At 35.7% G+C, this 18,368-nt stretch overlaps 2 protein-coding genes across 5 annotated transcripts in view; one reads left to right on the forward strand and one right to left on the reverse strand.

The window, feature by feature from the left end:
- plat (plasminogen activator, tissue) overlaps positions 1-16,883 on the reverse strand; it is a 38,469-nt gene extending 21,586 nt beyond the window's left edge. Inside the window, exons 1-9 of one of the 2 annotated variants that reach the window (XM_046871490.1) lie at positions 16,701-16,883; positions 15,435-15,500; positions 10,561-10,650; positions 10,408-10,450; positions 7,361-7,495; positions 5,748-5,858; positions 5,472-5,646; positions 5,296-5,387; positions 2,698-2,872 (exon numbers count right to left, since the gene is read on the reverse strand). In XM_046871490.1, coding sequence (XP_046727446.1) covers positions 2,698-2,872; positions 5,296-5,387; positions 5,472-5,646; positions 5,748-5,858; positions 7,361-7,495; positions 10,408-10,450; positions 10,561-10,650; positions 15,435-15,500; positions 16,701-16,703 — 890 coding nt within the window. In that variant the 5' untranslated portion in view covers positions 16,704-16,883. The remainder of the gene's footprint in view (positions 1-2,697; positions 2,873-5,295; positions 5,388-5,471; positions 5,647-5,747; positions 5,859-7,360; positions 7,496-10,407; positions 10,451-10,560; positions 10,651-15,434; positions 15,501-16,700) is intronic. The other variant, XM_046871491.1, reaches the window with a different exon arrangement.
- Positions 16,377-18,368, forward strand: part of ikbkb (inhibitor of nuclear factor kappa B kinase subunit beta) — a 60,653-nt gene continuing 58,661 nt past the window's right edge. For 2 of the 3 annotated variants that reach the window (XM_046871484.1, XM_046871485.1), the window contains exon 1: positions 16,384-16,407. In XM_046871484.1, the coding sequence (XP_046727440.1) occupies positions 16,384-16,407 (24 nt within the window). Of the gene's footprint in view, positions 16,408-18,368 lie in introns of all 3 variants that reach the window. The other variant, XM_046871488.1, reaches the window with a different exon arrangement.

An 18,368-nucleotide genomic window follows, 5' to 3' on the forward strand; every position in this document is an offset into this window, starting at 1 on the left:
CATTTTTTTTTATAATGAGTTTATTTCTTTCACGAAAGCCCTAAAAGTGATTAAAAAGAAAAATGCAATGAATCTTTTGTCCTTTATAGAAAAATATGATTTACAGAATATCCATAGCCCTGTTTATTTTTTTACTTAAATGTTATTATTATTATTATTATAATAAATTGAATGTTTTTATCTATTTTTTCCCTCTTTCCCATAAATATATGTGTATATATTTGTATTTTTATGCACCTGTTCTGTGTATTGTAATGTAAATTGTACCTGTTGTTGCCATGTTATTTGTATATGGTTAATTACTTAAAAAAACATAAATAAATAAATAAATAAATAAATAAATAAACTGTTGTACTTCCTGTATATTTTAAATGACAGGTGTCTCGTCCAATGATCGGTAAGTTTCCATTCACCAACTATACCTACTAGTGATGGGAAGTCCGATTCTTTTTTGCGAATCAGTTCTTTCGGACAGTTCGTTTCAAAGAACCGGTTCAAAAAAACGGTTCACCAGTTCTTTTACGTCATGACGTCATGACGTCATGCATATCCAAATATCACCTCGGCGGATGAACATACACACTAAACACATTTAAATAAAGTCATGTCTATTGCATGAGGGCATATAGCTTATCTGTTTAAATTAAATCATCATTATCATCCTAGAAATGTTCCTTACATTTATGCTTTGCACTAAATCACCCAATACAGGCAATGATGTGCAAAACGTTGATGTTTTAATTTGTTAGTAAATAAACTTACTTTTCATTTAAGTCCTTACCTGTGCTCATATATCAGCAGCGCAGCACCAGTCTTTACAGTATGTCGAACGCATCTGATTCTGAGTCCAAAAAGTGTGAGTGTGTGTGTATTAATGTCAGACAGCACACTTACTGCTCGGTAGGTCGCGCATGCTCAGTATCAACAATTCGTTGGTATCAGTAGTATGTCGGACGTGTCGGAAAGAAACGGTTCTTGATACAGTACTGGTGACTCGAGAACAGCAGTATGTGTGCTGCTCGGAATCAGCAGGTATGCGCATGCTCAGTGATGATCACTTGTTCAGCAGCATGTTTCAGTTTAATGTGTGTACTGTTGGAGAAACTAGAGAAGAACCCCATTCTCAGCGATATTGATTTATTTTGACTCGGATAGACGGTCATACACATTCAAAAGTGAGTAACCTCAGTAATTTTGTTGATTAGTGCTGATTTGAGACGCGAACTGTTTTGAACGATTCAGTCCGATTTGGTGAACTGGTTCGACCGGTTCACTAAAAAGAACCAGTTCAAATGAACGATTCGTTCACGAACCGGACATCACTAATACCTACCTTTTTCGGTTTGTCTGAATTTTGTTGTTGTGTTTTCGTATTTGTTAATTTCTTTTCGGATGTGTTAATTTGTTTTTGGATTTGTACATTTATTTTCAGATTTGTTGTTTTGTTTTTGAATTTGTTAATTTGTTTTTGGATTTGTTATTTCGTTTTCGGATTTGTTAATGTGTTTTGCACTTCTCGGCCACCGTACCGAACAATGTTAGGAAGACTATTCCACAGTTTAGGAGCTAAATGTGGCGTACAGACGCTGCCTCGGCCATGCCTGTGCCTTGGCATCCAGACCTAGAGGTGCTGGGTGAGCCAGGGACAACCATAGGGGACAGTGCAACGCTTCTTACGACACAAACAGGTCCACCTGGGCTTCGCAAAATTTCTCCCAGATTTAAGCCAGCACACGAGGATGGAGCCGCCATTCTCCGGGTCTCAACTGGCCCAGTATATATGCTGCTCTCAAGGAAATGATGTGCCATAGTAGATAGGGCCCTTCCCATAGACCTTGGGTGGAGCGGCCACTCATAACCACTACCCACCCCGTAAGGGACGCATCTGTCATAAGCATTATGCAACAAATGGGGACTACTAACATGGGGCCTAGAGATAGGAGCCTGGGATCCATCCAAACATCTAAGGCACGTAGGGCTCACCACGTGACCTTGATCGTACAGAAGGGATTCACCTTCCATGAGAACCCTTGAAGGGGTCTCATGAACAGGAGGCCAATTGGAATCACAATGGATGCTGCTACCATAAGTCATAGCAGTCTTTTAAACTGCTTGACAGTGAGTCTCTGACCTTCCTGACGGTCATAAAGATGGACGCAATGTGGGCAGGAGAAAGCTGTGCGCGCATAGCAGTCGAATCCCTTATGACACCTAGATAAGTGGTTCTCTGTAATGGAGAAAGTAAACTCTTCTTAGGGTTCGGCCAAAACCTTCATGTGAATGAGAACGACATCTCAACGACATCTCAATTAACTGATCTGATCGACACACTTCTTGATGGTGCAGAGTGATAGGGCAAGGCCAAAAGGAAGAACCCAATATTGTTTTTTTACGTTTTCTTAACAGTTTATTTATTTATCTCTCTGTCAACCTAGCTCACAAGGCCCCTTTGAGGTTCTAAATAGGTTAAATGAGTGCTCCCTTTCTAAAGCCCCTACCATATTATATATACAATTTTCATATTTTTTGTATTACAGGGTTTTTTCAAAATGACAGTATCATGTGCACTATTTCAAAAGAGGATGATGTTAACACTAGGGGTCTTCACTACAAAATTAATCAAGAAGGGTTCAGATTTGTGTGAGTGTGTTTGAGTGTGTGCTTAGAAGTGTATGTACACTTTGGGTGTTTACTTACCTACAGTAGCTGTGGCTGCCAAGACCAAGCTCTCTGGCATCTGACCTCCAGGCTGTGTAAAACTTGGGGTAGACTGCAGGTGAATCCCATGGCAGACACTTAAAGTTGCTTTTACTGACTGATTGAGTTCCTCTATATGTCTGACCTGATCCCCGTACACACTTCAGTTCAGGGTCTAAAAAAATAACAATACTGTATTATGCAAGCATACCAGATACTCACTTTTGTTTATGGTTTCTGTTGCCACTGTCTTTGAGCCAATTTTGATTTGGCATACACATTTTTATTTAGATAAAATTCTGTATTTGGATCCTTACTCTGGTTATGTGTCTCTTTATAGCAGGGTCACCAACCTTTTTGACACTGAGAGCTACTTCTACCAGTTTGATACACAATTCTGAAATAACAAATTTGCTCATTTTACCTTTAATTATATGTTATTATTAATAATTAATGATATTTATTTATGTCAATCTCAATTGCACAGGGGGCCAAAATATTATAAATATAAATAAATACAGACAGGAATATTATTCCAGAATAAATAAACCTAAACTTTAAATAACTTAAAATATTTTTCTCTCCATAACTATATCTCCTGTCAAAATTATACAAGTTAGAAATATGAACATGCTGCAAAAAACCCCCCTGAAAAAAATAAATAAATAATTGTGCTTTTTAAGTAAACGTTAAAATAACAACAAATCAAAACAATCAGATTTCTTTGCTCTTATGATATATTATAATAAATAAACTTAAACTTGAAGTAACTTAAAATTTTTTGCTCTCCATAAAAATATCTCCTGTCAATCACCAGACGTCTCACAGCTTCATCATGCAGCTCTTCAGAAACTCTCCCTCAGTAAATAACCGGCTGATGTGACTCTGATTATTCCTCTGTTTTCACACCAGCTTCACTTGGTGATTTTGCTCTGGTGAAAAACGTCTGCTAAAATGTCAGATTCTTCTTTAACTCTTCTACTTTCTGTATCTTCTGCTCTGCATTCAGGTTTTTTAGCTTCTCCTGATGTTTTGTCTCGTAGTTCCGTCTTAGATTAAATTCCTTAATTACCGCCACATTCGCTCCACAAATAAGACACACGTGTTTACCGCCAGTGTCAGTAAACATACACTCCCATCAGTTTTGAAACACTCTGTTTTCAGGTAGTCTAGCGTTCGGTAAGACAGCTGAAGCGCTGCATTATGGGATCTGTAGTTTGTGTTTATCAGCGCTTTATATCGCCGGGACATTAATAACAATAATAATAGATCTTTATAAAATCATCTCGCGGGCCGGATATAATTGTACGTCGGGCCGGATTTGGCCCGCGGGCCTTGAGTTTGACACCCCTGATCTATGTGAAGACACTGATCATGTTAATGATTTTTCACAATAATTATCAACAATGATTTAACAGGGTAAAAAACGCTATTTTTAGGCACCACGTTGGTGACCCCTGCTTTATATTCTTTGTCTATAGTAACTAATACATTATCTCAAACATTGTAAGTAGTAATCATTCTGATCATTTTTAATGATGAACTCTCAATTGATCTCATCGTAACTGCAACTTCATATAACTTTAGCAATATAATTTATTGATTATCGATGTTTTGCTAACAATTAACTATTATTGCACTATTTCAGACCTTCCCTAGAAATCTTCTAACTTATAGAATTACAGAACTGGCAGAAATGTTTACATTTAGACATAATATCCCAATTTAGCTATGTCTTTTGCAAAATAAGCCTAACATGAAAGCAAATGCAATATAATTTAAACAAGATTTTTTATTTCATCATGGCCAAATAGCTAAAGTTTGGTCAGCTAGACTGTATTAGCTTGCATTATTATGATTATATTATAACAATAAAGTAATGGTATATGGTTTGGGACATGACCAAAACTCAAATTATCCAAGCTGTAATTATCCAAGCTAATCTAAATCTATTTTGTGAATGAAAACATATGTCTATATGTCCCATACCATATACCATTACTATATTATTATAATATTATTATATTATATACCACAGCACACGATTTGTACCATTTTTATTTTAGCCTTTTGCATAAAGTGGGGTTTGAGACATCTCTGAATGTTTTATTAATATTCTTTGCTTTTACAATGTAAAATAATTTTATGTTGGATTTAACGCACTTTTGTGACGCTTGCTCTAGAAAGGTGCTATAGAAATAAAGTACTTACCTACTTTTAATGGCACAACGTTCTAATTAATGATTTATTGGACACATAGACAAAACAAATGTGTGTACATTGTATTAAAAGTCTACACACTGATGCTAACTTAGCATTTTTTTTCTCTGTAAAAACATTTAAAGCAAAAAGTGGCTGATTTTTTTTTTTTTTTTACCTGTAATGTGATATAGCAACCAACAATTCAAATGAAGAACAACATTTGTTAAAAAGTGCAAACCCTTCTGCAATTTGTCATGTGGTTGTGCTCCAAATTAAGCAATTAATTGAACTAATGTTTAAAAATAATTTTCATACTATGGTGTTTTAATCAACAAAAACCTGCTTGAATAAGGGCTTGTACACTTTTTATATCCAATGTGTGTGTTTTTGTCCCACCTGCTGTACAGTTCGGCATAGAACAGAATTCCCACTCAATCTGAGACTTTTTAAAAATATAGCACCATGGTCTGGAGTCCCCATCTGGATTTCTAAAGAAACACATTTTTTATTTTTATTTTTTGGAAAAAACTGTAACAGGATTTTTTTGTTTGTTTGTTTTTTTGTCTGAGTACCTGCAGTAGTTATGATTACCCAGTCCATGGATTCTTGTGTCTGGTTTCCTGGCTGTGAATTTTTTCCCTTTGAGTAATGTTGAGTTCCAATTGATACACCCAGCACTAGAGCTGGAGATGCTCCAAGTACCACGATAATCAGATCCTTGCCCACTAACACATTTTTCATTCAAATCTAAAACAAAAAGAATAATGCGTTTTTGTGTGACAGTCATGTTACAGTGTTTTTGGCTCAAACTGGGATATGTTCTGTTCTTGTTTCTGTTTGTACTCAACTGATCTCACATTGTTGTCCAGTAAAACCTGGAGGACACAGGCATATGAAGTCATTGGAGTACACAGCCTCCTTACATGTGCCACCATTGTAGCATCTGGATACATAGCAACCTGAGGGAGAGAGAGAGAGAGAGAGAGAGAGAGAGAGAGAGAGACAGACTATTAAAATAGAGAAAGAACAAATTACTAAACACTCAATTTAACGAGTGGGATATGGGCAGATACCCTTGACTCCAATGTCTTATTAAAAAAACAGCCTTTTCCACTCCGTTTGCCACACTTCTGAGTGGGTTGTTTGAGCCCCAACAACGTTTTAACATCTCATGGACTGAATCGTCCGCCCTCACAATGCATATGCGACTGCCTACTTAGATAACAATCAGTTATAGTAATAACTGGCAGCAGCATTTACAACACCTAGGAGCGCTCCTGAGAACATTGAGGTGAGGGTGACTAACAGCAAAACTAAAAGTGTGCAACTGGGTGGGTGGAGATAAGATATCTTTTCCATTTGTGTGACTGGCAGTGGTGTCCCCAAATTGATAAGACAACTGAGGCCTGTCTAGGACTAATGGAGGTGAGGAGTTTCTGGGGCTGGCTTGCTATTATCGTAGGTTTCTTCCGAATTATTTTGATGTCACCAGCCCTCTGTCAGATCTTTCTTAAAAGGGAGCAGCAGATCTGATCTAATGCACAATTCATGCCATCAGGCTTCCACACAGAAAACAGCTGCACTCTGTGGCAGACCAATGTTGTATTACCCTGAATTTTCTCTCATATTTTTTTACAGAGTGATGCATCGAACAAGAGGCTGGAGGGCATGTTGTCCCAGGTGGTGGAGGGGAGGAGTACCTCATGCTGTAAATTGTTGTAAAGCTGATACAGCAATATCAAAAATGATTTAATGGCAATCAAATTGGCAGTCCTCACCCTCTATTACTATGTGTTGGGACAGGCCTTTACTCTCTCTTTGAACTGCACCCCACAATAGTGGCTCACTCGTTGGTGTCCTGGCACTTCAACCATTTAAGTTTGAGGTGGTTCTTGGACCTTGGGGCAGAAATGGCTGTGGCCAATTTTCTTTCACACCAGCGGGAGTCGGCTGCCGACCAGTTGACTCCCTGGAGTGAGCCGGGTGGTGGGGCATGTAGCAGCAGGTGCGTGGCTGAGCGCTGGTTTGTGAATGAAGCAGGTGGTTTGTTCATTAGTTTAATCACAATTATGTGATTAAACTAATGAATATCCTTTATTACAGTTCACAAGAAAGATGACAAAATAAGAGAAAAGAGCCCTGAGAGATATAGCGAGAGATTCAGAGCTGATTGTGTGTATTTAACACTGAAAAGTGAAAGTAAATGTGTGGCTATGGCAAAATAAATGTTTTGTTGTTGGTTACACAGTTGCCTATCTCTTCTTTCTTTCTCGTGAGCCAGCAAACTCTCCACAAGGTGAAATAGAGATACATTTTTGTGTTTAATAATTTACATTCTCAATCTATTTTCTCTGTAAGTTTGCTTTGAGTCAATGCCTATTTCTAAAAGCAATATGCACTATAAAACTCTATAAAAATCTATATGTAATAACATGTGTGTGTTTGTATGTGTTTCACTCACTAGTTATAGGTATGTAGTGACAGCGTGCTCTTGCTCTTGAGGCACAGCGGCAATACTCAACTTTCTGGCCTCGCCATCGTAGCCAAGTTTCCCCTATCTCTCTGACTGCAGCTGAATCTGAGTCTACACAGCGGTCTGGGACAAAGAAAAATAGCAACATTATTTTATATATATATATCCACACACACAAACACATACACACAAACAGAAGACAAAACTGTGTATGAACTACATAGATGATAATAACTTCAACAACAAAAAGACATAATATATAACATGACAGATGTAGTGTCATAATCAGAAACATCATACATTGGTAAGATGCAATATTAGCAATAAATACCACCATTATACCCAGTAGTGGCTGGTTGTCACTATTTAATATTGAAAATTTACAGTTAAACTTTCAAAGAAGAGCAATGCTTTATTATATCTTGATAAGTCATTGATGACATAATAAGAATAATATATGGGGCAAACTATCACTCTCAAACTGCATTCTGTACATATTTTTCTGTACATGTTCATGCTATTATTCTCTGAGTGATATGGAACACAGAAAAAGTGTAACCATTGAAACCAAAAAGTAAATAAAAAATAAATAAATAATGAGTAATTAAAAATAAATAAAAAATTAGAGTTCTGTTTACTATCATTTGTGTAACTTAATTGCTTAACTTTTGCTAAATAATCAGCACCAGTAGTTCATTGCTGGAACTATCAGCTAATAGCAAAAATTCATTTCTGGGTCTGAGGAGGTCTGCTATAGAGACCTGCATGGGATGGATTTTTCAGTCCTGCTCCTGCAAGGTTCTGGCATGCTCCTGCCCGCTCCCGCAAAATTATGTTATTTTCTCCCGTTCCCACCTGCAATATTTAAGGTTTGTCTGGCTCCCGCCCGCAAAAGCACACAGGTAAAACATATAAGCAGTTTTACTTAAAATGCACTGCTTCTTGTCACTACTCTGCTTTTTAGTTTCACTTGATTCTCTATTGAATATGAAAAAGAAACGTAGAACAACGTTAGTTAAATTAGCCCTGTAGTCCTGACCTCAATAGTGATGAAGTGCTTCGAAAGACTGGTCAGAGACTTTATCACTGCATCACTACCAGACACACTGGATCTACTACAGTTCGCATACTGGCAGAACCACTCTACTGAGGATGCCATTGCTCATTTTCTCCACACTACGATGAGCCACCTGGACTGCAGAAAAGGGAATTATACAAAATTGCTGTTTGTGGACTACAGTTCAGCATTTAACACTATAATTCCCTCCACGCTTACCTCTAAGTTGGAGGTCCTGGGACTCAGCCTGCTGCTGTGTCAATGGATCTCTAACTTCCTGACAGACAGACCACAAGCCGTACGGGTGGGCAAACACACCTCATCCACCCTCACCCTCAGCACTGGAGCTCCCCAGGGTTGTGTTCTGAGCACCCTGCTGTACTGTACACATATGACTGTGTGGCTCACTTACAACTCCACCACCATCATCAAGTTTGCTGACAACACTGTTGTGGTGGGCCTGATCTCCAACAAAGACGAGACGGTCTACCTACAGGAGACTAAAAACCTGGAGAGATGGTGCCAGGAGAACAATCTTCTCCTGAACGTTAGCAAGACTAAGGAGTTGATAGTGGACTTTAGCACAAAGCAGAAGCCCTCATACCAACCGCTAAACATCAACTGGACCCCAGTGGAAAGAGTGGACGGTTTCTGGTACCTCGGTGTTTACTATTCCTTTTTATGCCTAAATGCCGGACAGACATAAAAATCATTTCACTGCATGTCGTACTCTGTATGTATGTGTGACAAATAAAATTTGCTTTGATTTGAAATTAATAAACGTTTAGTTTTATTTGAGTTTGACTGTTTTGTGTAAATGATGAACATGGACAAGAACAAGGAACTTTTCAGAACATAGAACATCAATGGACACGCGCTTTAGACATTTTACCTTAGTGTGCTCTAGTAGTCTACCACGTATGAACCACGCGAGAGTTCGCTTTCGATCTTGTGCCTGTAAATTGTTTTATTCTATTTGGCATTTTGCTTTTGTGCAGTAGATACATAACAGATTTATATTTTTCTAATAAATTCTTTTATATTTTATAGGCAATTTTGCGGGAGTCCCACAAATGATTTTATTCTCCCGCAACCCGCACACACGAGTATTTTACCGCACACACCCGCATTCAGTTGAAAAAATAATAATAATTTGGTCTTTTTGCACTCTTCAGCATATTTGAATTAGTGTGTCTCTGGCCACTATAGCCTCTTCGTGTTTGTGTTGTTGGCTGACAAATGTGGAACCTGGTGTAGTCTTCTGCTGTTATACCCCATCCACCTCTCCGAAGAGGATGTTTTATTTTCACATCAATAATCTCTAGAGACTAGAGACTAGAGCTAGTTTTTATGGATAATTGCCTGAAAGAGCAGTTGTTCTCTTGCCTTTTCTGGAGAATGATACTGAACTCTGTTAGTCTGCTAGTATCAATGTGATTTTCCTCTTTAGCACTGCTAAAGTTTTTTAGCTTTCATTTTCATGCGGTTGGCAGGTAAACTCTATAATAGCTCAGTAGATGAATTTACCTCTAACCCTTCAGCCAATGTTTCATTTGGCACCATCTGCTCTAAGAATTTATCTGGTCTATTTTGTGAGTGCCCCTATTCATCCATGCCACCCATATTCCCCCACTACACAACAAATATGACAAGTTTCGTATAATAATACATTTGATAAAATTGCTGGAAAATCTCATTACCTGTGCATATGTATTCAAAATGGTATGCAGGTAACTCAGTATCCTGGCAATTATACATGACTTAATAAACCAAAATTATTAGTGTTTCTTCTGATGACCTACCAACATTTAAATAATCTAATTGAACAAAAAAGGTCTAATATAAGACCATTAGCAAGAATATTGTCTCAGTCCCAATTGATTAAGATGTAAATGGAGAGGCAGTGTAAGCATACATGGTAAATGCAAAATTTAGCAAACGGTGTAGATAGTTCATAGTTCATAAAATTGCAAATCACCTCTATAGATGCGTGTTCCTCTTCTCTCCCTGTAAAGTAGACCCTGAGAACAATATGTGCTACCATGGTTACTCTTGTATTATAGTATTATACTGAGGTCTAAAGTAGATAGGTAAACTGTGTTATACTGAACAGAACCAGACATGTACTTACAGTGTCGGCTAAAGTACAAAAGTGGAGAGGCAGCAGTAGCAACAACAATCTTGGAATTGTATTCATGATTTTACAAGGTCTTGCAATTAACTGAAAAGCAAACAAACAAACAAAAAAAAAATACACAATTAATTATGTATTTATTCAGTACAAAAGCACACATTATCTACACAGTCCCAGACACCAATTTTAAACTTAAGAGGAAAGTTTGCAGTTCAGTTTCTCCTTCACAAAATACCCCTAATTATTTTGCTTTTTTTGCTATACACTAAAGATATTTGCATTCAAGATAGAAAGTTAGATTATAATTCCAGCTTTAAATAATAGTTCTAGGTTTTATTTCCGGATGTTTACCATGATATGTGTTATAACAATTATTCATGCTCAATTGGATTATGATTTAGTTTACTTTAAAAGTCAATCTTAGTGACTGGTTAAAATCTGGATGAATTCATGTTGTTGTGTTGACAGTGTCTAATTAGATTGCATGCATTTTGCTGTAAAATTGCAGATAGAATGTTTCTGTATACTATTGCTTATTATATCGGCATTAAAGATTAATTAAACCCAATTCAGAAGCAGCTATGCAATCCAAGCCATGACACCACCTCCACCCAGCTGGCCAGTGAGCTCATTTACAGTACTGTATTTGGACCATAAGTAAAGAGTTTGTTTTTATATACTCTGGCCTATTTATCATTTTGGTAAAGGTTAATATTGTTTTCTCAGTCTGTGTTTCTTTGCTAAATGCAATCTGAGCTTCCAATAATTTTACTAACCGTTTATTCTATGGGTTTTATTTAGCTCCACAATGTTTCTGTCATCAACTACTTAGGGCCCAATCTGTTCAATGTCTTGTTGTTAGTACACAAGTAGCTACTTTTTCAGGACATTCCAAGTTGTACTGAAATGGCTTGGATCGAATTTCTCAGATTCAAAATGGCTTGCTTTTATCCAATCAAAAACCCTGTGTTGGTTTCATGTTAGCGCCTCATGTTTGTTTATCCTTTTACATAACAAATACAGTCTTTACAGGCAAAACCCAGAGTTCAAACCAATAGATGACATTCAGAGGCCACCCCTTGTCTATACATTTTATATATATATATATATATATATATATATATATATATATATATATATATATATATATATATATATATATATATATATATATATACACACACACACACACACACACACACACACACACGAACAAAGTAAATGTAACAAAGTAAATGTAATTTACATACGTATCTGTACTTTATTAAGTATTTCCATTTGGGGTGACTTTTACTTTACCTTATCTACATTTCAAAGTCAAATATCTTACTTTTTACTTAACTACATTTTGTAAAACTAGTCATTCCTTTTTATTTATCAGTGGATAAAACATAAACGAAACGTAGCAAGCCACGAATCAGGGTAGAACACATACTGTTTTATACTTGTTTTGATTGCCACTTGGCAGTGGCAGATTTAGGCAGAGGCGACGTGGGCAGAAGAGGGGCCTGCACAGGGCATCCACACACACACAAAAAATAGATTTTTTTTATGCTCATTTGCACTGGTTGCGTTAATTATAATATCAGGTCACGGTCACACCTACAGTGTCCACCCACCGCCCTTAGAAGTTCCCTTACTCATACACACAGAAAGGACAGGCGGGGGTTGGGTGACGTCACAACAGCCTTCAGGGTTTCCTGTGGGAGAACTGTCAACAGCTGGAGTGACGTCACGTCGGTAAGGCGAGCTGAATCCAAAAAATAAATTATGGATGACAAAAAAAGGCTTTCTGTGATTGTACTAAATAGGTCCTGAACTGAGTTCAGCAAGGGGAATCTCCAGTGCAGCTTAAAAGGCTACCTCTCATACAAAGGCACTTGCTGTGGTGTATACAAATACTGTAAATACGGTAATTATAATTTATATTACTGGTATTATATTAATATTATATTACTATATTATATATATATATATATATATATATATATATATATATATATATATATATATATATATATATATATAAAATGTATAGACAAGGGGTGGCCTCTGAATGTCATCTATTGGTTTGAACTCTGGGTTTTGCCTGTAAAGACTGTATTTGTTATGTAAAAGGATAAACAAACATGAGGCGCTAACATGAAGCCAACACAGGGTTTTTGATTGGATAAAAGCAAGCCATTTTGAATCTGAGAAATTCGATCCAAGCCATTTCAGTACAACTTGGAATGTCCTGAAAAAGTAGCTACTTGTGTACTAACAACAAGACATTGAACAGATTGGGCCCTGAATAGTTGATGACAGAAACATTGTGGAGCTAAATAAAACCCATAGAATAAACGGTTAGTGACATCAACAAAAACTTGCACAGGACAAATGTCAGCATCATGTTTACCATACCATGTTTATGTATAATTTCACCAAGAGGCAGCATATATAAAGATTATATATATATCTAGGCAGCATATATAAAGATTATATATATATATATATATATATATATATATATATATATATATATATATATATATATATATATATATATATAAAATCTTTATATATGCTGCCTATATATATATATATATATATATATATATATATATATATATATATATATATAATTTATTTATTTATTTTTTCATTCTTCACAGTAGCCACCTTTTCTTTGATGACAGTTTTGTACACTTTTGCCAGCCTCATTTAGTAGCCCCCTGAAATAGTTTTCCAACAACCTTGAAAGAAATCCTAGAGGGGTTGATTGTGTTTTGTATGCCTTTGCTTCATTCTCCAACTTATCCTAAACCATCTCAACTGGTGATTGCACACATCTGACAATTAAAACTGTCCGTGTGGAAACCTATCAAAAGTTTTGTTTGGTGTCCTGAAAAGTATGTAATTTAAAACACCATAATCACTTATAACATTTACAATAATATTTTGCCTTGATGCTCAATGTTGGGCATGGTTTCAATAATAATAAACAAACATTTGCATAAAGCATCCATATTTGTCTATGCCCATGATGATTAGATTATTAATTGAAGATACATTTATAACAGAAGAAATATGCAAGTTGCAATTAAATATTTGAATCGATTGACAGCCCTAACATATAATCTGCAAATTTTTTTTGTTCTCTCTTATTAAAAAAAGAGATTCTCTCTTTACATTCATCTGAAATGAAGTTTTGTCATTAAATGTTTCTATATATTGAAGAAGACGCACCTATGAAAAGACAAACTTGTAACACATAAAATCAGCTGTATTTATAGTATGCATAAGGACAAACCTAAACCAAACAGGAAGAGACTGTTTGCCTGTCACGCTAAACATATCTAATCTAAACAGGCATACACACAAACGCACGCCCACTTTAAAATCACTATCTCAACACGCTTGGTGACTGACCTTATAACATTCACATGAATCATTTCAGTTTCAGTTCAATACACATTAAAGAGCTTTTAAACAAACTAGTAAAAGCCATTCTGATCACATTTAAATACAAAACAATACATGTACAATATGTTAAACACTAATTGCTATTTAAACCCTTCGATTAGCTATGCATTTTTAAGTGACCTATTTGCACAACACAGCACATGTGAAAAAGAAAATACACACTTGTTAAATTCTATGGTTTTACATATCAGGGAAATAATAATTTTCCTCAGGTCTTAAAAATAGGTACAACTGCAGATACACAATTGCAGGTACAACACACATTACAAAAATGCATTCTTAGAAAAATTTAAAAAATGGAGAAACCTTCTGTACATTCTGTACAGTACAATTTATTCAGTAGCAATAAAATCAACTGCAATAGCAATAACCTAAAGTAATAAAAATTTGTTATAAATTTATTAGTGTCTCACATCATTGTGGATGAATTTCTTACTCTTCTTTTTATGTGCATCTTTCTATTTATGAGCAGGTCCAACCACAGCATTTCAATTGCAACACCTTGATTCTTTTCTTTTTTAGCCATTCTGTTTTAGATTTGTTGGTGTGTTTGGGATAATTGCCCTTTAAATAACAGATTTTTGGCTTGTCAGATTGTCAGAAGGCCTCACATTTGACTACTTTGGTATACAGAAGAGTTTATAGTAGGGCTGCACAATTTGGGAAAAATGTCATGTTGCGATTATTGTGGTTAATATTGCCATATGCGATACACATATTTAGCAAAATTATCTAAAGTTGACAAACAAGATTTGAATTACCTGGGAGAGCTGCAGAAAACAAAAGAGTAAGAAAATATGTCACCAGTGGCTAGATGTTTCCTCTTTGGAATGAGGAAAGTGCATATTTTCCAATAGCTTCAGCAACTGCTTACAATACAATACAAATATTTTAGTTTTTGTATTCTGCTGTATTAACTTTGTTCAAATTCATCCAGTGACCAGACAAAACTAATTTCAAACAAAATGTATTTCCCTATTATACTCAATCCCCAGTCTCACCTCTTCACCTGTGTTTTACTTTGTGTCTTGTCATACTACAGTACATGAAATACCAATGAAATATTTTTCAATTTATTTTGGGCTGTATGTTCTTCAAATAAAATAGTGAAAATTTTCTAATAATAGACCTAATAACCTGTGATAAACAAAATAAAACATTACTACCTCCTGCTTACCTAATCAGCCATACACAATAATACTGAAAACGTGGTCATTAGGGGTGTAACGGTACACAAAATTCACAAAAATTTACATATAGAAAAATAGAATAAATCAAATTATTGCAATAAAAATTGTATTATATTGCTAAAATTAAGTAATCAATTAAACTAGCATCGATGAAATAAATTAAATAAATGGAAAAAAATTTAATTAAATAGTTAACATTTGTTAGACCCCACTAACCAGGAAGTGTCTAGCAGATAACTTTTCCATTTCACTGCAAGCTGCATTCCGCATATAATCTGCTTTCTGTTAAACAAAAAAATCTTGATGAGCAAAACTAATTTTGTGAAGATTAAATATATATATATATATATATATATATATATATATATATATATATATATTTTTTTTAAATGTTTAAAGTGCGAGGGGGAGACTAAACAAACTTACTAAACAAACAGTCCACCACTTAATATGTTCCTCGGGAAACTCAGATTTGAACTATGTTCTATGCGTAAAAAGGATTGCATTCGGTACTAGTGTGCACCGAACCGAAAGCCCTGTATCGAAAAATTTCGGTATGAATACATGTACCGTTACACCCCTAGCGGTCACACAAATTAAATAATCTTCTTAACGTTTGTTAATAGCTAACGGTCAATTTAACGGTGAAATGGCTGGCGGCTTTATATCCAATGGGCTCTCTCGTGTCTATGTTACATACAGGCTCTCCCTTTTAGTTATGTTGCCATAGCTTTTCTTGCCAAAATTCCTGTGCGCTCTGCTTAAAATTTACATTTGCCTAATCCATTAAATGACATTAAAATACCCCACACCCCACCTCTCCAGACCTGCCTGATCCATTCTCAGGCACTATTTCTTGTTTGAGTTCTTATCTCCTGGAAACCACTTGGTGTCTGTTTAATCATCACATTGTGCCATCAATGTAGTGTTAACACCAACCCTAAACCGAACCTTGATTTTACCCAATAAGAGAATAAATGTTGACATTTGGGGCAGATTCACTTGTACAGTTTAACAATCCACAAAGATGAGGGTTACGTTTCTCCTATTAGTTTTATAGAAGGGAGGGAGTTGATTAAGTCTGGAGGTAAGGTAGAGCGAGATACATAGAGACAGAGCGAGAGCGGGGGAGAGAGAGAGAGTGGGGGATAAATACCAGAAGACAATGGAGAGGAAGACATTTGTTGAGGTATTCGTTCTAATTATTATTAACTTTGTAGTGTTACATTTTCAAGTTAATACATTTCTATAAGTCTATACACCGGCAATTCTGGATATTTAAGGTGGAATCGATCGCTGTTTTCTAAACTCTTACAGGAGGGTTAGTCCGTTAAACTTGTACAAGCTGTACGGTAACAGAACACACCTTATTCGTCACTTAGCGATACGGACACTTTATAATCAACTCTTAAAAGACAAACCTAAATAAGATCATAATAAATCTTACACAGTGGCACGATGTAATGAATCGAGGCATCTTACCATCTCTGTTCTAAGTTTTTCGCCCTTGCACCCTGTAAACAGCGGTATACATCCGCAGATCACCACGCTCTTTCTTCCAGTCTGTCCGCATTGACCGAAGCCCAGGGTATTTATGCGAATCCACGTCTTGCTCGAAAAAAGGGAGAAGGCTTTAATAATGATGCAGCGTCCTGGGAGGAGCTTAGCATTGACCCATTCAACTCTTACGTACGGACCATTGTAACAAATTCTAACTAGAATTATGTTTGGGATGTTTTAACAACAGGTTTAACCATAGTTTGAAATATGCCTGATTTTAAACAAGGTTCGCATCAGTTCAGGACAAATTTTAACAGGACAGAGGTTTCTCTCAATCTTGGTCACAATCCAAAATATGCTGGGTCATATACTGCTGTAGCCTGTCAGGTTGTCTTATACTACAGTCCTTTATGTATTTATATAATCTCTGACCATTAGGACTATATAAAGAGAAGGCCAGGTCTTTTTAGTCTGTAGTTATGGTGTCCGTAAAGAGCAGCACAGACAATCCAGTCTATTCAGTCTACACAGTCTCAATTGTATATACAGATGTTCGATCAAGAGGATCCCAACTGTGCAAAATGTATCTGTTTATTATTGTTAGTAATTATTGGCTGAATATTAATATTCATTAAGAAATTATAACATTCTTATTTTATTGTCAGTTATTATTATTGGCTGAATATTAATATTCATGAAGAAATGATTAAATATTCTTAACTTTAATATTAACTTTTTAAGAAGCATTCAACACAGGAAATGACAAAGATGGAATTAATATCAGCTGTGTACATGGACACTTTAAAAAGATGTGTTACATGGGGATGATGATAATATAAGGCCATATCCTGGTACTACAAGATGATACTAACTGGATTTGGACTGTAATTAATATAAATTATATATTATAAAGTCTGCTACTGTGGTTAGAGCTGTAACTGAAATGAACAGTTTTGCATTTAAGTGCACATCAGTGAACATTTGATAACCTCAGTAATGATAAAACTATAATGAATTAACATTCTGTGTCACCTAGAAGAGGATTGTTCGCTTTTTTGAGTTTGGTTCCTCTTAAGATTTGTTCCAAACACCATCTCGTTTTTTTCCTTACCACTGTCTCTACTGACATGCTCATTAAGGATACACATATAGGGACTGATTTATAAATTAAGAATGTATATTCATAATAAATTTATTTATGTAACACTTTTGGAGAATTTCCATTATTAGAAGTGCTATACAAATAAAATGGAATCGAATAATTCACAAATAACACATTTCTTTAGTTTGTCTTGTGCAACAAGTGTACACCACAGTGATATATTTAAATTCCACTCTTTCACTTTCTATACACTGCAAAAGGATATTTATGATGAGGTCATATCAAGGAGTTTTAATAGTAATAGCAACCAGGTGTAGTTGTGCAGAGCAGTGAAAATATTTTTACTGCCCTGCTGTACTCATGTTTTTCAAGTTTCAATAATTACCTGTGGTCTAGGTCTGTGTAGATGGCTTGGTTGATAATTGCAATTTCTTCAAAACAAAAACCTTCAGATTACTGGCCAGAAACTAAAAAGTTGCCAGTAGATTTTATTTCCCTATTCCAACCTTAGTGACTACAAATATTTTATAATCTTTTTTCTTTTGAGC

The sequence above is a fragment of the Silurus meridionalis genome, chromosome 17, assembly GCF_014805685.1.
Source record: "Silurus meridionalis isolate SWU-2019-XX chromosome 17, ASM1480568v1, whole genome shotgun sequence".
NCBI classification, from domain to species: domain Eukaryota; kingdom Metazoa; phylum Chordata; class Actinopteri; order Siluriformes; family Siluridae; genus Silurus; species Silurus meridionalis.